Source organism: Lynx rufus, unplaced genomic scaffold, assembly GCF_022079265.1.
Source record: "Lynx rufus isolate CCGP_SWC_20201006 ecotype Redwood Valley unplaced genomic scaffold, mLynRuf1.p SCAF_6, whole genome shotgun sequence".
NCBI classification, from domain to species: Eukaryota; Metazoa; Chordata; class Mammalia; order Carnivora; family Felidae; genus Lynx; species Lynx rufus.
Window position 1 is genome coordinate 44,857,288 of NW_025814878.1, and position 25,867 is coordinate 44,883,154.

At 40.4% G+C, this 25,867-nt stretch overlaps 1 protein-coding gene across 2 annotated transcripts in view; it reads left to right on the plus strand.

The window, feature by feature from the left end:
* LAMA4 (laminin subunit alpha 4) overlaps positions 1-25,867 on the plus strand; it is a 143,626-nt gene that overhangs the window by 18,913 nt on the left and 98,846 nt on the right. For both annotated transcript variants that reach the window (XM_047102954.1, XM_047102955.1), the window contains exon 2: positions 17,168-17,269. In XM_047102954.1, coding sequence (XP_046958910.1) covers positions 17,168-17,269 — 102 coding nt within the window. The remainder of the gene's footprint in view (positions 1-17,167; positions 17,270-25,867) is intronic.

Genomic DNA, 25,867 nt, shown 5'->3' on the forward strand with positions numbered 1-25,867 from the left:
TATTTTATTAGTACAATTTATGGGTCATAGTCTCCCTGTTAGTTGGGGCCGGACATGTCAAGCTGCCATACATTCTGCCTAACCAGACATCCACTTCTGATTCATAAGGGGAAACACCTGCTGATGTATACGACACAGAGGGGCATCCTTTCCCAAGGCCCGTTGTCAGATCCCTCACATGGAACAAGGGAGGTGTCAGGGACACAGCCGGATGTCATACAACCAGCTTCTAGCAAGGGTTGACTTCCCTAATGAGTAATCTACGTTATTTGCTTTGCAGTCCATTTCTATCTGCACTACCCAGAAAGTGTTACACATTGAAACACCAGCTGTAACTTATTATATTTAAATTAATAATAATTGGCATATGCCAAATCAAGTAATTACAGAGGGCTGACAGGCAATGTTTCCTATCTTGAGTGCACCCTACACTCAAAGGCAACCTGAAAAAGGCTTAAAAGTGTTCTCTCTCATCACCTTCCCCCACTGTCCATCCCACCCCCACCCTCACGCCTTCACCGGTCCTGCCTGGGGAGTGGTGTTAAGACCTTTTGATGATGTTGGCAATTACCTGTGAAATAGGAAGATGGTACTAGCAGTATAACTTTAGTAAAATTCTCGTCAAATCTGATAACCATGAGCAGAGTTGATTTTTTTCTAAATGCTTATTTATTTATTTGGGGGGGGAGAAAAGGAGAGAGAGAGAGAGAGAGAGAGAGAGAGAGAGAGAATATGAGCAGGGGAGGGACAGAGAGAGGGAGAGAGAGAATCCTAAGCAGGCTCAGCACTGTTACCATAGAGCTCAATGTGGGGCTCCATCCCACGAACCATGAGATCATGACCTGAGCCGAAATCAAGAGTCTGACACTCAACTGACCTGGCCACCCAGGTGCCCAGAGCAGAGTTGAGTTTTATCCCAGATATATACCTGTGGAAGGCAGAGGAGGACAGTGTGGGCCTGTCTGCAGCCCCAGAAGAGATGTGAGTTTCCACAATACCCTTGCAATTCTCAACGTCATTTTCTGCATCATCATCAAGAAGCGTGGCTTAGTGGAAAGAGTAGAAAGGGCTGCATTAACACACTCTATGTAAATTACTTCTGATAAGTCCCTTATTTCTCCAAGTCTCGGTTTTCCCACATTTAAAATGAGGGGCTGGACAAGGTAATCACTAAGATCCTCACCAGCTCTCAAGTCCTGTGATTCTGTAACACCAAGATACATTCAGTACATATTTATTAAATGCCTGCTATGCAAGGCACCAAGGATACAGTGATAAATCAGGCAAATCCAGTTTCTGTTCTTGGGGAGTTAAGCCTTCTGGGGAGGAAAGACGATGAACTGGTAACTTCAGGTGTCATTGCTGAGCTGTGTGCCATAAAGAAAGAGTTACACCGCACTGCAGGGCCACCAGTTAAAACAGATGACTGTGACACAGACAGGTTGAAAAGGAAACGAGGAAACTAATAGCTATTGAACCCCTTGCATGTCCTTCTGTTGGACTTTGAAGGCACAATATTAGTTAATCCTCAGAGCCACCCTAGGAAGCAATATGGTGACCACTCCAATTTTTTTTTTTTTTTCAGAAAGGGAAACTGAGAGGCTAGCATTAAATAGCCTGGGTTGTAGAACTGGAACTGGAATCCAGGTGACCCCATGCCTTCCGCTGCTCCAAGTTGTCTCCAAAGGACGGGACTGTAGGGAATTATGGCTGCTGTAAGGAAAGATGGTATAGTGTATCACATCAATGCACATGGGAGATATATCAACGAGGTCTAAAGCTGGGGGTGTCCTAAATGCAAGCATATTTGGAGGAGAAATTGATGCACTCACTCAACAAATACTTCCTAAATGACTGCCAGATGCAGAGTTAACAAATGGAAACTTGAACATGGATACACATGTGTGCATTTCTTAAAATACCCAAGGGTAGATTTTCATCATATTCTGACAATTTGGGGGGGGGGCAAAATCTAAAGGAAAATGACCTAAAGTTACGTATTTGTATGTAGAGAGGGAAAGAGAATTTGTAAGCTGTTAGAAGAAGAAGAAAGAAAAGGGAACACGTTGGAAGGAAACTTTCCCCCTCCCTATGAAATGCTCTTTATTTCCTGATTTCACAGTTGATTCACTGCAGTTATATTGAGAACCCCCAAACTTGATTACTTGAAAGGCATCCTATCTTTGAAAACAAATTCTTATCTATTTGGATTTCCTAGATATGTGTTCCATCAACTGAACAGGGGGGAAATGTCGCCTTTTTCAGATTGTTATAAATTATTATAGAAGGGGTCCAAATATATGAAGTGCAATCTGTCTTTAGATAGTGCAATTTCGATCCCCAGATGGATAGAATTCAATTTGTTATCTCTTTTCAGTCTGTTACCTGCTACTCCAAAATGTCTTGTAAGAGGTAGTTGTACCCATGCTTTTTCCTGACTACAGCCCCCTAGTGGGACCACTTAAACATCTGTTGTCACTGCCACACTAATTAGGTTCAGAATAATTATAGCTAAAAAGACCGTTCCCCTTCAACAACAAACAGCTCTCTCCTAAATGCTGAGCAAATTTGTATGAAATGTAAGGTTGAGCTTGGGATGTTGGAGGAGATAGTGGGGGTCATCCTCGTTTTGCCTGTTTACAGAGGCTGTGACTGAGGAAAACTGAGGAACAGGGCCATCTGGGAAGGAGACAAACTGCCCCCCACCAACAAAGACAGTGAGGAGGGGGCCATGAAGCAGGTGTGATTAAAAGGCACCTGGATATAAATAACCCTAAACTTTCAGACTAACTTTAGCTTAGTGCACACAGCCGCAGCGATTTCTGGTATCACATTTACTAATTTTCTGACAAAAGCCAAGTTGGCTTCCGTTGCAGGGTTTTAAAACCACCCTCATTGGTAAAATAACATTATTTAATCAGCCTTCAAAGATTTGATTTAAAAAAAAACAACTTGGTTATTTGAAAGAGCCGTTGGCCTAGGACCGTCTGAAAAAGAAAGTCAATCAGATGTCATTTCACACATCTGCTGGACCATTAAGCAGTCCCCAGATAAAGAGCTGGCATGACAATTATTTCCTACTGCTGCTTGAGTGTCTTCTCCTGCCACACTCTTGGGGGCGATGGCGTGCTGTTTACTCTTCTGCACCTGCTCTCCTCCGCTCCCCCCAGACCCTAGCTTGGCCCTCCTGCCTTGCTCTGCCTGCAGAGGCCCACCCTTGCAGACTGAGATACTCATATTGCCTTGCTGAACCAGAAAACAGGAGGGGGTGGGGGGGGCTGGTGTTCTGCCTGTTCCCTCTCTGCCTTAAGCACTGCCTCCTGGGCAGAAACTGTGGCCTCGGCAAGACTGCAGAGCCCTTGGTGGCCTCTCCACAGCTCTGCCCCGACCTGGGTTAGTGGAACAATGTTTCTTCACTCCTTGGGACCTAGGTGTGGTAGATTTTTGTTCCCATTGCCTCTACATGCCTTGCTGCCTTAACTTCCCCACGCTTCATTCGAACCCTGTCAAGTGAATTCTGTTTCGTGCTGGGCCCCTGATGACCGACTGTGTCAATGGACAGGCTCTCTTTGGAAATTCATGGCTTTTACCATTTCCTCTCAGGTGGGGGAATACTTTCCCAAGGCATCTGCTGCAATTAGCTGTCTTAATTCGCGAACTATTTACTTTCAGGTGAGGGAACAATGAGGAAGAGATCATACCAAAACAAATGAAGCAAAGACCATAATCTTGATTTCCACGTAACGCAAGAACATAACCTTACATTCCACAATTCAACTCCATTTGGCTTGAATCATTGCTCTATCTTTCCCTATTCCCCTTTTCATTTCCATGCCAGCTGGAGAGGCCAAACTTTAGCCCAGCTTCTGGGTCACTCTGCCATGTTCTGCCAATCTAAAGCCAGAAGTGGGTGGGACTCCCACTTATCAGATGTCTTTGTCCCTCAGGAAACAGGGCTGTCCGAATTCGGACCCCAACTCCCCTTTTAGAACAGAAAACTAGCCTGTGATTTCTCCTCCTTGAATTTTAAAATTTAGTTTCTCAGGCATTGGAAAATTGTGCACCATTTTGAGTATCTTTTACCTCTGCCTTAAATTAGTACATCCCAACTAGAATAAATAAGCCCCCTAAAAGTACTCCAGATTGCACAGATAGCCCAGGACATGTAGCTTTACTGCTGGAATGAGTTAGTTAGTGTAACTCAAGTTAAATAGTCTTTTAAACATTTGAGAAAAACCTAAGAGCTGATGCATGCTTTAACTAAGACAGACATACAGACACATGCCAGGCTTTCCCATGGGCTGTTGTAGCTGCTAGCTGTAAGATGAAAAACAAAGGAAGGACAAATTAAGAAAGGAATGTTCTTATGCTTATTTTTTTAACTCTGTATAACGATCATGGTACATAAAGTGAATAACAAGGAAGTTAGGGAAATTATACACAAGCATCTAAATCTATTGTTAAGACCACATTAGTCACTTCCCAGAGATGATGTTTTAGAGACCTCACCAGGTCTAGACAAGGAAATCCAGAATCCAGCCAACCTGTGTCATCTTTTGTTTCTTTTTCATGTTTTCGTGCTTTTACTCTTTCATGAGCATTTGTGTGCCCTGTATGGAGCTTAAAAAATAAAACATTGCCGACATATATCCTTCCTCAATCCCCTTCCCCTCCTCTACCCTTAAATGGCCTGATTTCTTAGATTCCCGTTCATATCTCATACTTTTCTTTATATGTGTGTGTCCCTACACACTGTATAGTATAATATTATTTTACATGTTTCCAAATGCAGGATAAATGTAGTGTTTCTGTTCTGCAGCTGTTTTTTTTTTCTTCAGCATTATATTTTAAAAATTCAATCACAACTGAAGATCTTTACTTGTGAGATTTGCCAAAAGCTCTCCAAAGTTTCTACACAGTTTGCCCACACTTGGTTCCTTCGTTACAGATTCAAGTCCACTTTTTTCAACTAATGTATTTTCTTTTTTTTTTAATTTTTTTTTCAACGTTTATTTATTTTGGGGACAGAGAGAGACAGAGCATGAACGGGGGAGGGGCAGAGAGAGAGGGAGACACAGAATTGGAAACAGGCTCCAGGCTCCGAGCCATCAGCCCAGAGCCTGACGCGGGGCTCGAACTCACGGACCGCGAGATCGTGACCTGGCTGAAGTCGGACGCTTAACCGACTGTGCCACCCAGGCGCCCCAACTACTAATGTATTTTCAAAACCTGCTTGTTATTCGCTAACGACTCTGATAGTTGCTGAGGATACAAAGACCAGCATGATACTATTCCTGTTCTCCAAGGGCTCACAGTGATTCCAAAGAGGCAGAAGTGCAAATTTAAAATTGTAATAACATGTTCCATGTGTTCCGATGAGATGTGTGCACAGAACCATGAGAACACAGAAGAAAAGGGACCGAGTCTGAGACTAAGGGAAAGGTTCACAAGTGATGAAGGGGAGAAAGACACCCCCAGACTCTGGTGCAAAGTCACCATGGTCAAGAGAATGGTATATTTGGGGGATGGGGAAGAGTGGAAATATGTAGTTTAAGTATAGGGAGCACAGGTTGACCCTAAAGGACAAGTTAAGGTTGAATTGTGAAAGCGGAGCCTCATACATCATGCTAAAGAAGGTTATTTACTTGTTTAAGCAGTGAATAAAGAGCCACTGGGAGTTTTGAAACAGAAAAGTAGTATTGTAAGATTTCTTAAAATTAATTCTGGTAATGAAGAATGAGCTGCAAGGGAGAAAGTCTGATGACCAAGAAAGTAGGGTGGAGACTATCATAATAATCTAGGAAAGAAACGCCAAGATCCTGAACTAAACAGTGGTTTGGGGAACAAGGGGAAAACTCATGTTGGTAAACATTTCAGAGCTAGAGTATAAACTCTACGAGGTAGCAGCATCCGAAGGGTGGCAGGATGTGGGAACTGTCTAACCCAGGTGGAGGCAATGAGGGGCACATTGTGTATAGAGAATTTTAAAACAATAATAAAACTTGCTGAACCGCAGTCTGCTTTTCATTATCCCCATGTGCCAGCATTTCTAAACAATGTCAATGACAAAATTCTCCTCCCTCAAAAAAAAAAAAATCTTTTGTTGTCTAAGTTCTACACAGTTACTGTGGTTACCGTTGAGTTTTAATACTATAACAAATATGTAAGCTTCAAATTAGCACATTCTGGTTAGTTAATCTTTAATAAACATTGCATTCTACACAGAAATTAATTCGGGGAACTTCCAGTCCTACAGTCCCCCTGATACAGATGGAGGTGTTAGTTTAGAGAGTAAGTTTACAACAGTTCAGAATTGTGTAAGGCCCTTTCTGACTTGGGATTCTAACCTCTGTGGCACTCCATCTGTCTCCAGTTAAGCCATGGATTTGAGATAAACAATGATAGCACAGTGGTTGTGAAAAGGAAGAGACAGAACTTGGGTACTTAACTGTTCTCATTCTGTGTGCAAACCATTTTCTGATCCTTGCCAAGTCCATTCTTTTGGAAGCATTTCCAAAAATTACATTACTGCAAAATATATTGATAAAATTTAAAACTATCAGCCCATTACTTTTTCCTTTTCTGTTCTATAATCTTTATCTGAGATATAAGAAGAGACGTAGATTGGGGAGAGGATATAATAATGTTACTATGGGACACATTCAAGTCCATGTGCCTATAGAACTACAGATGCACTTGGAAACAAGAGTGTGACATATAAGAGTGAGATCAGGGATATGTAGAGGGACCCGGGAGTCACCAGAATATAGATGGAGAATGAAACTGTGGGAGAGGTTGACATCACAAAGTGTGTAGATGGAAAAGAGGGATCCGGAGGCTATTCCTGGAGAACATCAACAGTGTGGAGGCAGCAGAGGAAGCGGGACAGCACTCCCTTCCTACCGCTCCACCCCCACCCCCCTCCAAAATACTAAGATAAGCAGCAGAAAAACCCAAAGACAGGATTGTCCTGGAAACCAAGAGAAGGGAGAACTTCATGGTGGGAATTTCAGCCAGGTGAAGTACTAGAAGGAGAACAAGTAAGACTGGAAAAGCAAAGCCACCACGACATCAACCAACAGCTCTGACAGCTCTGCCCTGGCTCCTCTGACAGCTCTCTAGTGGCACAATGCAGACAGAAGTCAGACAAATAGAGGCACGGGTGGGCACAAAGAAAGCAGAGCCAGTGTGATTGAATTCTCTCTCACACGTGAAGTTTGGCTGAGCGAACGAGGAGGAAAATGAAAGGGAGGTAGGGCTGAGGGAAGGTGTTCTTAGAATATGAGCCAGTGCTAGGAATTTACCCAAGGGATACAGGAGTAATGATGCATAGGGGCACTTGTACCCCAATGTTTATAGCAGCACTCTCAACAATAGCCAAATTATGGGAAGAGTCTAAATGTCCTTCAACTGACAAATGGATAAAGAAATTGTGGTTTATATACACAATGGAGTACTATGTGGCAATGAGAAAGAATGAAAAATGGCCCTTTGTAGCAACATGGATGGAACTGGAGAGTGTGATGCTAAGTGAAATAAGCCATACAGAGAAAGACAGATACCATATGTTTTCACTCTTATGTGGATCCTGAGAAACTTAACAGAAGACCATGGGGGAGGAGAAGAAAAAGAAAAAAAAAAAAAAGAGGTTAGAGAGGGAGAGAGCCAAAGCATAAGAGACTCTTAAAAACTGAGAACAAACTGAGGGTTGATGGGGGGTGGGAGGGAGGGGAGGGTGTGGGTGATGGGTATCGAGGAGGTCACCTTTTGGGATGAGCACTGGGTGTTGTATGGAAACCAATTTGACAATAAATTTCATATTAAAAAAAAAAGGCATATGAGCCACAAGGAAGAAACTGCTCATCCAACACAGAACCCAGCACCTAATGGTGCTCTGCCTCTCCTCACCCCTGTAGGTGCAAATTGATGGATGGTGTGTGAGAGAAGGAGGTCAGATGATAGCACAGGGTCAGGTGGATGGGTCCCAGAGCACAGGGAGAGGGCTAATCTATTCTACTATGAGGAGTGCTATCTCCACTGAGATGAGCAGAGGAAATTAGAATGAGTCAAGATAAAGATGAATTTCGAGAAGAAAAATAGATAGTATGAGATTTTCTGCCCAATGACCTCTATTTTGTCATTGAAAGAGGAGGTAAGATTATCTCCTGAGAATTAATGAGTACAGTAGAGGTTTGGGATATATTTCTCCTTTCCTACTAATCTGCAATAGCATTTTTTTCAGTGATGCATAAACCCATGAGGAGAAGCATAAGGAAAGAAAAACAGGACTCTATTCCCCTTCGGCTTTGCGTCTTGAGTGATCCAGGGTGAGGGTAGCACTGAAATACTAGGGGGTACCTCATGACAGAAGGGGTACATTTACTAGCAAAGGAAACTGATGGAACACCCCAACCAGTCAACTGCCCAAGGAAGCACGACTGCCTTCCCTGGGTGCACTGAGAGGAAGCCACCGCAAGTTTACAGACAATTAAGCCTCCCAACTCCTTGTGAAAAGAAAAGGCAATTTAGTCAGACATTTGCAGATGTCTGTGGGCCATTAAATGGTGATGACCAAATTGGAATGTCTATACAGAGCACTTAACTCAGTGCCTGGTGTCGGTCAATAAATATTAGCTGTTATTATTCAAAAAACCCAGTTGAGGATGACCGAAATGCCTGTCATCTCACAACATTGATTCCTGCCAAGTGGCGAAAGACTCACATAAAAATCCCCTAAATGCCTGTAACTCTGAAGTCATTTCTCTCTACTTGTTCTTATAGCCCTTGTACGCCACATCTCTTCCTTTCTTGGAAATGTGTCCATGGCATTTGCTCCAGTAAATTAAATAAAACTGAGTCAGTTTTCAGATATAAAAAAAAGTCTGGCAAAGGTTATGTTGTGTAACTGTAGCTTGGAAGGCGAGGAGTGAAAAGAACAAGCCAGTTACATGAGATGATGTGAGGAGAACCCAGAACAGAAAGCCAGATGTTTAGCAGATTTTTTTTTCAAGAAAATCAAAGGAAAAAAGGCAACACTAATGCTCCATTATGTTATATAAGTGCAATCTCTACTATAAATGAGCAACTTAAAAAGCATTTAAAGTAACTTTTCAAGGAGACAATTAAAGAAATTTTCATCAGTATTAATGAACATAATCATCCCCAAATCCAACACTTCAAAAAGAAAATCTTTAGGGCTTTAGGGCTCTAAACTTTCTTGTTTGATCCTTTTTAGTTACACAACTAAAGAGAGCCAAGTGTGATAAGTACTTCATCACAGCCTGAGTCTGTTGGTATCTACAGTCCTAACAACATTTGATCAAGTGTACAGTTTGGGAAAGTTATTTGAAATCTTTGGGTGGAGCACTGGTTTCCCTGCCCAAGAGAACGCTCACAAGGTCCATAAAAAGTGCTGAGAAATAGCCACACTAATGCGATGTAAATGCCACACTAAATACCTCTCCACTTCACAGAATTAAAGGACCTGGCTTACCCGTGGTCAAGACGGCTCTGTGCTTTTCAGAATTCCTCATACCCTAAATCCTTGTCTCTATTTCACTGGTGATTAAATGGAGAGCTGGAGTGTTTTGCAAGCCGGCCAATGCATGGCCGATACGGGTCCTGAGCAACAGGCATGAAGGCAGCTCTAAGAGCCAACTAGGAGACGCTAGCACCATAGTTTGTGTTTCGCGATGCCCTCGCTGTATTATGCCAATCATAAGAAGAAATGCCTTTCAACTGGATAAACCTCTGAAGAATGTTGAAACCGCTTTCCTAATCAAGCTATGGTGAAATCACTGTCAAAATCTAAAAATTAACTTCACCTATTAAAAATGTGGGGAATTTCAATTACGCAAACAAGCGCTTCAAGAGGCCCAAGGGAGGATACGTGGGTAATTCTGTCCACATTCGAGTAAAATCAATCAAGAAGTCAACTTCTTGCTAGCTGTAGCACATTGCATGATGCCTTTAACATATTTTGGCACTTTGATATAGTTTGGTGTATGAACAACCGGGACGTGTTAAGCCCTACCTGAAAAATCATAGAGCTAAAAGTTACCAATAGCTTACCCCAGGACTGCCTTCCATCCCGGATACTTTACCTTTTATTTTTATAGACACAGAAAAAAGGTACTGTGAGATGCCTACCTATGTAATAAATTCACATGTTTTCAGAAGTGGCTCCTCCCCAGCAAAGGCTAAGTCAATGTTTTCGAATAGGTGTTGCCCATTTATTTTAATCATCCCCGTTAGAAGAGCTCTGAATACAGATTCTTAAGCCTGCCCAAGTTTTAAGCAGATGGAAGTCAGCATTTTGCAACATGCGTAGACTCAGAGTAAAGGCACAAAGTTTTGGCTCCTAAGTGAGCATAATATTCAATGTTAAAGTGACTTTTAATAATCGCTTTAAAAAAATGGAACTCACCAAAACTAAGAGTAGAGCTAAAATCGTTGTTGCCTAGAAACAAGGAGAAAAGTGGATTCATTATATACATACAAAAACCCAAGCAGAAAGATAATTGAATGTGGGCTCTTAAATTTGAAGAATACTAATTTGGAAGGTAGCAATGACTCTGGGCACAAGTGAATGAATTCAGAGAGGTTTTTGGTTTGGGGTGTTTTTTTTTTAAATGCTTTCTACATTGAGCCTCAGTAAATTAAAGCAAAAGCTGATGAATCAGAATTCTAAAAGTCTAATTCAGAAGACAAGACGAATCGGTATTTGTAAAATGTTTGTAAATCCTTGATTGAAGACACAAAGACAATTTCTACAGTGCCCCCCTCCACCCCGTCCATGGTTTAGCTTTCTGTGGTTTCAGTTACTTGAAGTCAACCTCCGTCCAGAGGCAGATGATCCCCCTTCTGATGTATTGTCAGGTTAATAGTAGCCTAACGCTAGGTCACAATACTTACATCATTCTCCTCACTTCATCTCATCATGTACACATGTTTTCATGTCACATCATCACAAAAGAAGACAGGTGAATACAGTACAATAAAATATTTTGAGAGAGAGAAAGAGATCACATTCACATAACTATTATTACAGTATGTCGTTATAATTGTTTTTTATTGTTATTTTGAAATCTTACTGTACTTAATTTATAAATTAGATTTTATCACAGGTATGTATGTATGTATCAGAAAAAACATAATGTGTACAGGGTTCATTCAGGACTATCTGTGATTTCAGGCATCTACTGAGGGTCTTGGAGTGTATCCCCCACAGATAAGGTGGGGACTACCATATTATAGGTCAGATCTTACTAGAACAGGCACAGGGCTGTAGAGTATGCTCTTTGTAATGGAATTCTATTATAATTAATCCACGGTCATTTGCTAGAGCTGATTTCTCTCCAAGGGTGATCTCAAGATGTGTCTCACAGCAGATGACAACTTCAGACTCCTAAATTTGATCAATTTTTGTCGTTTTAATGGGTGGTTGGGGACCTCAGATTGCTAGAGAGTGCTATTTGAGCATTTAAATTATTTAGTCAATCAGGGTTTTCAACAGAAATTCTGAAGGTTCTAGAGATTCAATATCTATGCATATGTGGTGACTTTGGGCCAATTAGCTCCTCTGTGACAATATTTGGAAAACACAGTGAGATTTTTGTGAACGTTTTTAACCTAAAATGGTATTACTTAGCTTGAGTTTGCTACACCCAAGGGATACAGACTGGACAATACCTCAAAAAAGCCTGATTTCAGAATCTTAAGAAAATTCAAAAAATGTTCTGTATGATGACAATATTGTCAGTTTAAGTCATTGCTCTCAAGGGACTTCTTCATAGGAGAATAAAAATTATCAAGCAGCTATATAAGTGTTACCTCTTTGTTAAGAAATAGTCTTACTTTGCTATAATATTAACTTATGAAATGATTAATATTATGATTGTACGATGGACCTGTGGAAATAATGCTTTCTGCAATGATATCAACATATACTGCCATTCCCAGTTCCTTTAAATATATGTGGCATGTGGTTATACTAATTTCTTCTTAAAGTTCCATCCAACTTCTATAAATGTAAAATTTGTCAAATATACGTACATTGATTTTTACTCAAAGCAAGACATCATACTAATGATAACAAAGTAAGCAAATGGTAATCTTCACTATTATTCTTTGAAGACAGAGGTAAATGTTATTGATTGATCTAATCAGTATTCAAGCGAGACAAGCTGTAATAATATAGTAGCTAATAATGGAGAGCTGTAAAAAGTCTCCAAGTGATTTAGTGGAAAGTAATTTGTCAAAATGACAACTGGGCTGAAGTAAATTGCTTAAAGAGTAGATATTCCCATTCAATAGTTTTCATATATTAATAACTATATATTTTAAGCATGTATCTATTTTGTAAGATTTTTTTTCTGGAGTTTAAAGAAAAGGTTGTACATTTTTATCCTTTTAAACCTGCTTTGAACTGTTTGTAGCAGCAAAAGTTTGGAAATAACCAAAATGTCCAACAAAAGGGGTTTGGTTAATATATATTAATGGTATACCAGATGATTAGGAGCTCAAACCCAGGAGTCAAACAAATGATCTAAATCCTAGGTCCACCATTTCTCATCTGTGTCACTTGGTCTGTATCACAAATCCCATAAGCTACAGAGACTCATCTGTAAAATGTGGGTGACAGCTATTACCTTCATAGGGCTATTGTGGGGTAAAATGAGAGAAGTATACAACATGATCAATGCAGTAATATTTATGTTCAATTAATTAAAGGTTCAATTAAATTTTTCTTTTCTTTCTTTCTTTCTTTCTTTCTTTCTTTCTTTCTTTCATCTTTCTCTTTTGTTTTTATGAGAAGCAGCATGTTATAATAGAGAAAGAACAAGATTTGGATCAATCTGAACTCCTTATAAAGCCGTGTGACATCGGATACATTTTTCATCTTCTCTGACCCTCAGTTCATTTCTAAAATGCAGATACTTTTACCTAATGCACAGAGTTGTTACAAAGAGCAAATGTCATAATATGGATGAAGCTCTTATCATAATATTTGGTATATAGACCCTCAATGAATAACAGCTACACTACAATTATCTTCATTCTTATTATCATTATCCTTGTTATTATTATTAATTTTTTAAGGCCTTGGCACCATCCCAGGCAGTATAAATCCTCTGAATGCTCTCAGATCAGCCACCCATGTGTTCATATAGTTGTATGCTATCGGTCAGGTCTTCTCGTGTGGGCAAAAGTGTTCAGTATGGCATCTAAAAATTGATTGTAAGACTTCTCTTGCCCAAACACACACATATATACATAAACACCATCTTTGTTTAATAAATTTTGGAGAACATTCCAAAAGAAATCAGGCAGACATTTGTTTTCTCTGTGGGAAGACCACTCTAGCTTTCAAAGGTCTCGAAATAACACAGGTCTTATAATCACTAAGCCAAGAGATTGTTAACCAGAAACCAAACTAAAAATAACTCTACTTTCATTCCTAAAATTATCTACCTTTTAATATTATAACGAAGGTCAATTTCGCCAGTTTTTACAGAATTTCAAGACAGTTAGTACAAATTAACAGAACTTTCTGGAGCCATGACAGAACATTTCTACATAAAAGGAACAACATTTTACAGCTCTTCCTTGAGGACATTCAAACTTCTCTTGAACCACTTAAGAATTTACCATTCCAAGAAATCCTCTAAGATTCTACAACACAAAGGGTCCAAGGTAGCCAGTGCATGTGGTAGTGACATCAGAAGCTCCCAATGAATGCCCAGGGCTTCCATTAGCCTATATGGTGCCTTTACACAAATTTAAAATGGTGCCTCCCCTCAGGATAGACGAATTAGAAAATATAATCTTTCAGGTAAACAAGGCCCTACAGGAAAGAAGCTGGCTGGGTTTCTACCCAACCCCACCCTCCCGGCAGGGGGCCAAATGACTGCCCCACATGACCCTATCCCTGCCTCCCTTTTTCTTCCTATCTCCCACAGTTTAAGAGACTGGAGCCAAGTCAATTTCACACAAGGTCAGAGCCTTAGCCTGGGGAGTGGATAAGTGGATAATGACAGACTCTCTGGGTGAAGTCACCTCCTAAACTTGGCACAACATAAAGATTTAATTTGGCACGTCCAGTCTGGGCAGTGGCTGCCTGGACTGTGTCGAAAAAGACTGGAGACCAAATCCAGCCCTAGTTGGGAGCAGTGAGTCTATTAGCAGCATAAACCATTGGTTTCCAACAGCACATATGCTTCAGATTTCCTATCTTGGGCCAAACAATTTAAGTCACAAATATTCACTGAGCAATTAACATGTACAAGGCACTATGAGGGACGTTGTAGAGCAATCCTTTCAAACCTGGTCACCCTTTGGAATCTTCAGGGGACTTTTTTTTAAATTTAAATCCAAGTTATTTAATATATAGTGCAGTAATAATTTCAGGAATAGAATTTAGTGATTCATCATTTACATATAACACCCCGCGCTCATCCCAACAAGTGTCCTCCTTAATGCCCCTCACCCCTTCAGCCTTTCCCCCCACCCAACACCCTACCAGCAACCCTCAGTTTGTTCTCTGCATTTAAGAGTGTCTTATGGTTTGTCTCCCTCTCTGTTTTTATCTCATTTTTGCTCCCCTTCCCTTATGTTCATCTGTTTTGTATCTTACATTCCACATGTGAGTGAAGTCCTATGATGTTTGTCTTTCTCTGACTGACTTATTTCATTTAGCACAATACACTCTAGTCCCATCCACGTCGTTGCAAATGGCAAGATTTCATTCTTTTTGATGGCTGAGTAGTATTCCAGTTATATCTAGATAGATAGATAGATAAATAGATAGATAGATAGATAGATACCACATCTTCTTTATCCATTCATCAGTTGATGGATTTTTGGACTCTTTCCATACTTTGGCTATTGTCAATAGTGCTTCTTACCCTAGAACACTAATTACCAGATTCTTGTAATTTTTCAATAAATCTAAAGCTATTCTAACTTTACCAGCAGAATTTACCAAAACTGTTTATTGCTATTGTTATTTGGGTTTTTTTTTTATGTTGTGTAATTTTATTTTTGTTTTTTTGTTTTTTTTCTTTTATTGTTTTTTTTATTCCAGAATAATTAACATAGAGTGTTATGTTAGTTTCAGGTGTATAATACAGTGATTCAACTATTTTTGTTTTTAAAACATGAGTGTCTTGATTTAGCTAGGGCCTCAAGGACATAAGGGATTAGCTATCATCATATACAAACTGATGCATTTATTCAGGGCAAATCTTAATTTTCTTTGCCTTCTTCAGGAAAAAGAGCTGCAGAAGTGCCCAAAAGGCTTGAACTAATATCAGTTGAGAGCACCTTCACTGAAACTTGATGCTTTGGGCTAGAGGAAGGTCCTACTACAGTTGATGATACAAGTAGATCTTCTCATGTTCTGTTTCCAGGCATCACTACCAGACTCCCTACCATTATAACGTGCTTTTCTCCTCCTAATGCACCTCTAGTCTCTGCCCCACTCACTGGGACTCATAGAAACTCATAAGGATCAGAATGGTGGTCACAGGGGCTGGGGAATAGGGGAAATGGGGAGAGGTTGGTCAAAGGGTGCAAATTTCCAGTTACAAGATTATCAAGTTCTGGATACCTAATGTGCTGCCCAATGAGTGTAGTTAATAATACCGTATCAGACGCTTGAAAGTTGCTGAGAGAGTAAATCTTAAATTTTCTAATCACAGAAAAAGAAATGGTAATTAGGTGGCATGATGGCTGTGTTATCTAAAGCTATGGTGGTAATCGTTTTGCAATGGATACATGTATGAAATCAGATGGTCTAAATGAAACGCTTCTTGCCACAGTTTTAGCACCTTTCTCTCTCTATTGTTCCTTGTGGAATTGAGAAAAACCACAAACTCTCCATTATAAATTATAAATTGGCTCCCTCTCAGTCTTACTTTCTCTCACTTAGAAAAATGGAATTTCTGCTTTTCTTCATGGACAAATGTCATTATGCCCTATTAAACGTCCTCCCAATTGAATATATTAGATTTTAGTTTTGGGATCCCAACTGGTGGTGTTTTTATACTGTGAACAGTGTCTAGTGGTTCTTTCTTTACAGACAAAAAAGCAAGAGGAAATGGGCTTGCATAGCAGTCAGAGGGACTTCAGCCAGATATAATGAAAAATTTCCTGGTGGCCAAGATAGTACAAACTACAATGAGTCAATGAAATGGGGCGTGGGGGGAAGGTTGATGTGAAATCTCCTACTCTGTAAGTTTGTGGAAACAACCCAGATGCTTATCTGTCTGGAATTCTTTAGAAGTAAATCTGTCTGATGGGCAGGGAGTGGACTTCCACGTCCACAATGCCATTGCTGCCTTGCATCATCAAGGCATCCTGAAGAAACATAAAAGACATAGTCACAATTCCAATCACATAAATAAGGAAAAAAATCTTACAAAGCTTCTCAACTGGGGCATGAGTGACATTGGTGGGAGGGTAATTCATCATTGTGCAGGTTGACTCGTGCAGCACAAGGTGGTTTAACGACACCACAACCCACTTAGCACCTCTGGGTCTAAGGATTTGGCCACTAGAATGAAGGAAAATAATGTGTTCCTCGCAGAGCTGCTTGGATAAATGAAATCTCTGTCACCCACACAGGACCTGACAAGTGTAAGAACTCATTAACTTCCCTACTCCTCCCTTTAAAATTTTAGGATCTGAAGAGATAGATTTTTTTTTTTTAAGAGCCCAGGCATAAAAGACACATCCCTAAGCTGTTATACTATAGCCAGTAATTTGTGATACTATAAGTCTTTATTTATAGGGAACCTAAAGCAACTTCTCACCTTGACTGATTGTCAGAGTTTTATTTTGTTTTGTTTCGTTTTGTTAGAAAACATTAGAAAATTTCTTTCTCCTTTACTGTTACCTAAAATCTCCTTATTCTTCCTTACAATATTAGGACAGTGTTAAAGGTGTTCCTATGCTTCCGAACAGTTTTTAAAAAGGAGGGGGAGGGAAGATAGCAAAGAAAATTGGACATACATCACTGAATGGCAGTGTAAATAGTTTATTCTGGTACATTTTGTAAAGAAATATTTAGATAGCTGAATAATCATCTCCCCTATTCTTCACAGAAAGCATTGACCAAAATAGGTCTTTTCAATAAAGCACATGTTTTTTGTTGTGTCTGTTTCAGAAATGTGGTGCCGGATTCTTTCTCGCCCAGTCGGGAGCATGTATGCCCTGTGACTGCAACGGGAATTCCAACGAGTGCTTGGATGGCTCTGGATTCTGTATGGTAGGTCGGGGGCACCTATCACTTTTCAGACATTTCCTTGGCCTTCTGTGTCTTAAGTGGGGATAAAATATTCTTCCTGGACCTTTGAGCTACCTGGGAAAGAGCTAATCAAGCTCTCTTTTTATCCTTCACCTTTTCCTGTAAAACACTTCATAGAAACTGCTTACGATTGTAAGTGGCCATCAAGGCATATGTGTGACTGTACATAGTCCTCCTGAAGGGTGACTGACTGACCACCCTTGGCAGCTGGTTTCTTCCCGGAGGCCAATGGTGAAGAGACTGAAAACAATACACGGCGGGGGAAACCATCCATCCAAATTCCTCTGTAATAGTATAGTTTGCCATATGTTTGGCTTCACTCCACCTAAACCAGGAGAATAAAACAGTTGTTTCATATAGCATAGTTCACAGCTTAAGATAGTCAGGTCTACAGATCAAAATTTGTTTAAAATAAAAAGGCCTGAGCCAAATAGCTAATAAAAACGAAAGCTCTGGCCTTGTGGTCTTTGTAATTCTGTGTTTCAGCCCCGAGAGGACTATTTTTCCCCTTAACTGGAGTGAATCCCTGAATTCCCCAGTTAACTCTTCTTCAGTGAAGTATCATAGAGACTCATGGAGGAGACAAGACAAGCCTTCTCGCAAAAAGTGCTTGCCACATCTTTTCTATTCTCACTGAATGGACTGGCAACTTCGTGAAAATGGCTACCGAAATATTTACCAGAAATGGCTTTAGGAGAAGTCCCAGGAGGCGTTTTGAAAGTCTTATGCCCCAAGATCATGTTTTCCATCAGGAGCTGTACCACACGGCCGGAAAATCAGATTCTTCAGGATCCTCTGAGGCAGAAGAGACTTTCCAAAATTGCAAGAGTATTTTTGCATAAGCTACAGGAATTCTTAATTAAGTACACCCTGTTTCCCTCAAAATTAGTATAATTATCCCTGTTAAGCAGATCATTTTGATTACAAGTGGCCTCTGAGGTATGCACATGGAGGTGTGATTTTACCCACTGTAAATGCATTACATTAAGATGCAAATTAGAACATTTCATCTACTTGGAACCTAGCAGTTGCCATTTTTCTAGAGACAGAGAGTATGTAGTGGCAAACACTGGGCACTGCCATCTCTCTGTAGTATTTGTTCAGTCCTGGTGTTTCTGTCTTCCCCTTCCCCCCATCTTTTTAATAACCGTTACATCCAGGATGTCCTCTGTAGCCGTGTAGGCACACGCAGCTGCCAAAACCTGCCCCTTTCTAATGCTTCCATCTCCGGTTTCCTGTTATTTTAATCCCAGTGACATATGAAAAGAAAATCCCATGGATGCACTTGAACCAATGATGTACATCTCTGATGATTTGACCAAGTAGAGGCTCTTTGCCATCTGGCTTATTAAAATAGAAGGCGATAGGGACGGGTAGGCCCCGTCAGCTGCTGTCAGGCAGCCAGTAAGATGGAACACTGAAGTAAAAGGACAAAAAGACCATCCTGCTAGTGCCTGCGAAGAGCTATGACAAAGCCACTCTTCCTGACGATGACGTTGTCAGAAAAGGCACTGTCATGGCTTCATCTCTGACCTAGACGTGAGCCTCCGAAAGGGACAGTCATCACGTGACTCCTTCAGGGCTTCTGGGCGTCCGAAGTTCCAATCAAAGTTTGGGAATGGGATAGGGGGTAAGTTTTTATACGCCTGCTCAAGGAAGCTGCCAATCTTCCCGCCGTTACTTTGCTCCAAGACAGAACATTTGAAAAAGAAAGAAAGAAATAGCCGTCCTACCCCACCCGGAAGGAAATAGCTTTCTTCCCTGAAGTAATATGTGCTGGATGTAGCAAACAAACAAAACAACAATACAGACCTAGACTACATGAAATTCAAAGTGAAAATTACCCACAACCTTATCCCACAGAGCTAAATGTATATATGTATATCTATACACATATATATTCTTATAAATTTCATTTGGAAAGACAGAAAAAAAAAGGAAGTAACTTGTATTTAATTAAACGTAAGTAGTGAGCAGAGAGGCTTGCCCATATAGTAACGATATGTTGTCATTTAGATGGCAAATATATTGTCAACGGTGTCCCACTGGAATCAAACTCAGATTTTTCTGTTTCCCTTGGCAGCCCCTTCTGGCCTCCTGGCCGAGCAGTGCCAGATTTTAGGCTCCTTCCCTGTAGCTCCTTCAGTTCACCCAGTTGTCAGGGCACCAGACAAGAAGCAGTGGCCTGGAGGAACACTTCCTCGCAGCCGACTGTGGGCCCGAGTTTCAATCAGTTCTCACTGCTTAACAGCCTCACTCATTTCCCCCATCTTCCATACACAGCCAAAAATAAACGGCCTTCTTTTATTTCATCTTGTTTCATTTTGTTCTTAGTTCGAAGGCTTGTAATGCCTCTGCCTTGCCCCCCCCCCGTTGTTTCTGATTCTTCCCCCATTCCAACGTCCATTTTTAATTTGACCTCATCTTTTACAGACTAATCTTAAGGAACTAAGCCATTTGACAATAGAATATAGAGTAGACAAAGTTACGCTACCATTTTAGATATAGCAAAGGAGCTTAGAGATGTCTCCACAAGAGGGATGCTAACGCTTCAAATGCAGGAAAGTGGCTAAGTGAAAAGTGAAAAGTGAATGAAATCCCACATATGTTGGATGTTTCCAAAAAGCCACCTTGCATCTTATCAGAACTAGAATGCATTGGGAAGGGTTCTCAGCTGAGTCAGCCAGGTGAGGCCCCAGGTACTCCAGTGAACATGGCAGACTCTCTAGAAAGGCTCCAGAAGGAAGCATGAGAAAGGAATTAAGGAAAAGAAACATGTGGAAGCAGACAGATAGCTGGTGGTAGGAATGCTCAGTTTCTAATAACCCATATTTTATCCCAAGTCTATAAACTAGGCCCAGAGAACTAAGAAGAAACCATGGCTAAGGCCAGTTCCCATCCAATAAGTTGTCTCATCATTAGAGAAAGCCAGGCGCCCACTGACCAGAACTAGACGGAAGAAAATCTGACTTGAAGTTCACCACTGACACAGCGCTCCTTAGGTTCCTTTTGATTAAGGATCGGTTCGTCTATTGATTTCATCTATCCATTTAACAAAAAAAGTGTTTTACTTGAGCACCACCTATGTGTAGACACTGGGTTGGGTTGAAGGACTGTCCAGACAGAAGCGCCCACTCGAAAATGCTGGTGGACATGACCAATATAATAAAGCTCAAGGTATGAGGACCATGGGAGCTTTAGAAACACACACAGAAACCCCTATCTGTTCAGTGGCAATCAAATGAAAAATGAAAAATAATACAGGGTCTGTGCCAGCATTGCAAGAAAAACATTTTTTGTAAATCTGAATGAAAATATTCAGATTTCAAACCAGAGAACTGCACAAATATAATTGAAATCTAAAGAGACACTGTCAAGCTGTTAAGTATTTATATCTGGCTAGTGGAGACATGGATGGATTTTTATTTTCTTCTTTTCACTTTATAATATGCCTCCCGAAATTTTCTGCAACTGCCTATAGTAATTTTATAGTTAAAAAGATTGATATTCAAATGGACTTCTACCCCACCCTAAGCATAATGGAGAAAGAGAAGTAATCCAATATATTGAAGGTTAATGAATTTTTTATTACTCTCAAAGCCTAATTAAAACGTCATTCAGGAAAGCAAAGATATTGCATCTCTAATTTCTGCAGATACTAGCATTTTTCTCATGCTTTTCAAACCCTCCTTTGTTATGTGTGTAAGACAGAAATCAACCAATGTAAGTTCCTGTAAGACTAAATATGTGTGGTTAATAAACCAGCACATTCATTAGATGTCCCAGAGCAAGAAAAAATTCAGTTATAGAGACTTCTTTTTCCTGTCTTATTTCCAACTACAAAGTTGGTATCTAGATCGAGTGCATAATTCTTACAACAAAATTTTGACAATTTTCCAATATGTTGCAAACTTGGAAAACCCCCAAATTTTGCAATAGTGATGGATTTGGTACTATGCTAACTGAAGCTTAGCAGAGTCTACAGAATCTGAAAGAAAGTCAGAAAATTGCATGTCCAAAGAATTCAGAGTTCTCTGTTGCTTTGCGGCCAGTCATGTAAGAATATAATGGGAACTGACTGCAAATAAGTTCTCCATATATTGTTCGAGTTTCTTCTTCCAACCCTGAATGTGTTCCTCTTCTGATATTCCCCTTCTCAATTAACTACCGTATCATTCTGCCAGACCCTCATGCTAAGATGTCCCAGATGCTTCCTCGGCTTCCTTTTCCACTTCCCCAGCATTCAACCTGGAAGAAAGCCTCTCCTCTTCTCTGCCATCCCACTGCCTTAATTCACGTCCACAGCATCGCTCCCTGACCGCTGCCATGGCTCCCCAACTACTCATCATGCCTTGCTCCAGACTTACCTTCCCCTAACCAGCAATGGAGACATCCTTCCACCTAGTCAAGGCATTCTCCTTTCTAAAATCTTTCAGGAATTTCTACTCCAGCCCCACTGAGCTTCTCACTACCACCAAAAGTAACTCTGTACGAGCACCCCCTGAGTCTGAACTTGTGTTCGCCTGCTCTCTACCTGGGATTCCTTGCTTATCCTTCGAGGCCTAGTTCAAGTGTCGTCACCTCCATTAGGTTTTCTCCAATTTTCTCGAGATGAGCTAGACCCTTTCTATCCTCTTTGTCCCACAGTAGGTACGTACTTCACACATACCTCAGTCATAGCACCTAGCACTCTATATTATTGTTTGTTTACCTCTCTCTGAGTAGTTTGCCTCACAAGTGTGAGTTACTCAACTGCAAGAACCGGGTCTTTTTCATAAAATGACACATAAGGACAAAATGACACATAAATGAACCTGGTCTTCATTTTAGTAGCAGTCACAGTTCCTTGTCGTGATAGCAGCTTAATCCAGCCTTGTTAAGTGAATGAATGAATGAATGAGTTAGTAAAATAAGAAACCAGCAAATGTAAAAATCTTTAATTTTATATCATATGAGCCACTTGGGTCACTCTCATTGCAGTAAAATGTACTGTCCTTTTATGCTAGATACTCAGGCTCAGGCCCAATGTTGAGCAACTAGCAAACAGTGTTACCTATAGTAGGTGTTTCTATTTAGACCCTTGCTTCTCAAAGTATAGGCTAGACCGTAGCACTAGCAATAATTGGGAGCTTATTGGAAATGCAGACATTCAGGCATCCTGACACCCTAGACATCCTGAATGAGAATCTGCATTTTCACAAGATCCCCAGGGCATTGGTATGCACAGTGAAGTTTAAGAAGCACTGATCTAGGGGGGCCTGAGTGGCTCAGTTGGTTAAGCATCTGACTTTTGATTTTGGCTCAGGTGATGATCTCATGGCCTTGGGATTTAGCCCTGCATCAGGCTCCATGCTGTGAGCTTGGAGCCCACTTGGAATTCTCTTTCCCTCTCTCTTTGCCACTCCCCCACTTGAGTGCCCATAGTTGCTCGCTCTCTCTCTCTCTCTCAAAATAAATGAATAAACTTTAAAAAAAAAAAAAGAAGAAGAAGCACTGATCTAGATAGAGCAGAATTTCTCAAACTTTTTGGTCTCATGAGCTCTCTGCATTCATAAGAATTATTCAATTAACTAAAGGTCTTTTGTTTATGCAGATTGTATCTGTCCATAGTTACTGCATTTGACATTTAAAACTGAAAACTTTTCTCATATTTCTTGTTAATTTATTTGAAAATTACAGTAATGAACCCATTGCAGGTTAACATAACTAATATGCTTTTATAGAATATAAACATATTTTACAAATTAAAAATACGGTTCATGTTTTGCTTAAGAGAAGGCAGCTGGATCTCATATCCGTGGTGATATCTCCATGTCATGTAGCCCCAGGAAAATTCTACCTTACAGCATGAGAAAATGAGAGTCCAAAAGATAAATAAAATCTTAATATTATTATGAGGATAGATTCGACCTCCCTGGATGTGCTTTGAGAACCACAGATCTATATAGACTATAATCTTGCATAATGCATGTGACAAACCACATGAAGGCCAACCTGATCCCCTTAGGCTTCTTCCAACATTATGTTCGTTCTACGGCCAAGTTATTGAGACAGCATTTCTCATGTGAAGAGTCACAGCTGGTGCCCAAATGCCATTCCTAACACTTATCCACTTATCTGCAATCAACTGTCTACATGCAGCTTTCTTAACAACTGGCCAAAGATTCAGAATGTTTTTTTCATTTTTAAGTGGGGTCAATTTTATGTAAAAAAATAAATTCCACCCCCCCCCACCCTCCACAACATATTTATTGTTGCCAGTTTTTCTTTTTGTTTTTTAAATGGTAGAGCTTTGAGGGTTAAAGGCATATTTGCAATCCCAGAGTAAAAGGCTTCAGAGCTAGAAGAAACTTTACAGGCCATCTCATCTGGATTCTCATTTTACAGATAGGGAATACAGACACCAAAAGGTCAAGTGACTCGTTCAAAGTCCACCAGCTAGAACATGGAAACAGTAGAAATCTTTGCCCTTGCTCCCAGCATCATTTCCAACAGTCTTCCAGAATGTACATTAATGCCTTTCAGGGAATTCCCTGACAAACCCGTTAAAAGAAGGCAGATGAGGAAAATCCGTGTTTGCACTCTGAGCATGTAAAGGTCAGAGAGATTTGGTGAGTTAGCCCTTGAGGATAATTGCTCCTTGTGGCTGCCATGGCAGAATTAGAGCCCTGACAAGAAGTCCAAAGCATCCATCAAGCCATAAGGGGACAGAAGGGAATCAGCTCATTTTTGCAGCTTAATAGGCATTTCAGGCAGGAAGAATGACCTAACATTTTACAACAAGCCTGTTTTCTTCTGCACAGATGGGCTTCATCTGTCCAACAAGGACTCAGACAAAGTTGACCTCAGCCTATGAACAGACATGCCAGATTGCTTGTGCCTTAGATTCCTGGTAGTCGGGCAAGGCTCATTGGTGTTCCCTGGGATGTGAGTTTGCCAATTTTGAGCTCATTTGGGTACATGTTAATTTCTTTTATGTGCTCCAGACACTAATTCATTAATTCATGCTTTCCCACTTTTTCCTTCATTTTTTCCCCACAAATATTTACTAAAGGCTGACATAGTTCTGGAAACAGAATTAAGAAGTGGAGGACAAATATGTTAACAACAGTTGTCTTCACATCTTACTTTATTTTCCAGTTTCTCATTAATCTGTCAGGCCGTCTGAACTGGCCTCTAAATTCTGTTCTTCTAACATAATTCTAATCAGGAGCCAAAGATTGCCCATTCCTAATGGCTGATCAAATGCCCAAAGAGTGTTCAACCATGATAACCTGTTGCCTACATTAGAACTCTGCCTTTTTGATTCAAAGTCCAAACTCTTAGTAAAATTCTATGATACCTACATAAAATATAGACATTTTATGACTCTTTTGGGAAAGGAGACTTTTGTCTAACATATTGGAGAAGTAGTATAATATGGGAATTAACAGCCTGGCCTCTGGAGCCAGATTGCCTGAGTCTGAATCTCACTTTTGCCTCCTTCTGTGTGACAATTTATTGGGCCATTTATTTCACCTCTCTGTGCCTCCCATCTCTTCGTATGTAAAATGGGGAAAAAATAGTAACTTACTTACTTTAGCATTATTGTAAGAATTAAATTCATCAATCCATATGAAATGTTTAGAGCAGGACTTAACTTCACTATTATTAGTCCATTTTGAACTTCAACATAGAACACAATGACAAAAATAAAGAGCTTAGAGTTCACCTTACTACCGCTACTCCATCCTGCCTCCCTAAGGTTCTTCCACTGAGCATTATTTGAAAAAAGCTTTGTCTGTTGAAGATCTTGTGTACAGATGTTACCAAGGGAATGGACCAAACAGGAGGGTGCCTCTTTGATGACATTCTAATTCTAACAGCATAATTTTTCACTGAAAACGCTATTCGACTTTTATACACTCGGGGGGATATAAAGCTGAAAATATCACAGTGCTAATGCCATTGCCTTGTCCAACCCAGTTCAGTCCTGTTGGAGAAATCTATGAGACTAGCATCACTGACTCTTTAGAGTACTAGACAGAAATTAATCCGTGAACTTGTCACTGCTGAGTTGACTCCAGTCTACTGAGTACGTCCTTCATTTGAGTTAGTAGCAGTACGGTACTGAGAGGCACAACGTGGGGGAAGGGCCGCTGAGGTTGGGAGCAAAGAGTAACAGTACAGTGTGGGTAGTAGAAGGAGGGGAGGATCCAGGAGGGGACATCAGAAGGAATTCCTGGAGGTTTCAAGGCCATGTACAGATCTTGAAGGATGAACAGGCATTATAAGCAGAAAAATCAGTCCATTTGGTGCTTTTCCTTCCATTCTCCTCACCACAAATGGAAAAATCATACAAATAAGCCGGCATAGTATTTCTTGTATGTCACTATCCAAGTCACCAACCCATTAGCAGGACATTTTTTACCTACCTTCTATTCCATCTATGCTTCATTCTGACATATTTTGCCCATAAATCCTTAAATTGTTCCCATTGTCATGGGTAAACATCAGAGGGATTTTTTTTCATTTCATATTCAATCCAAGTCAATAAACTGATGTTTCTCGCACAGAGTT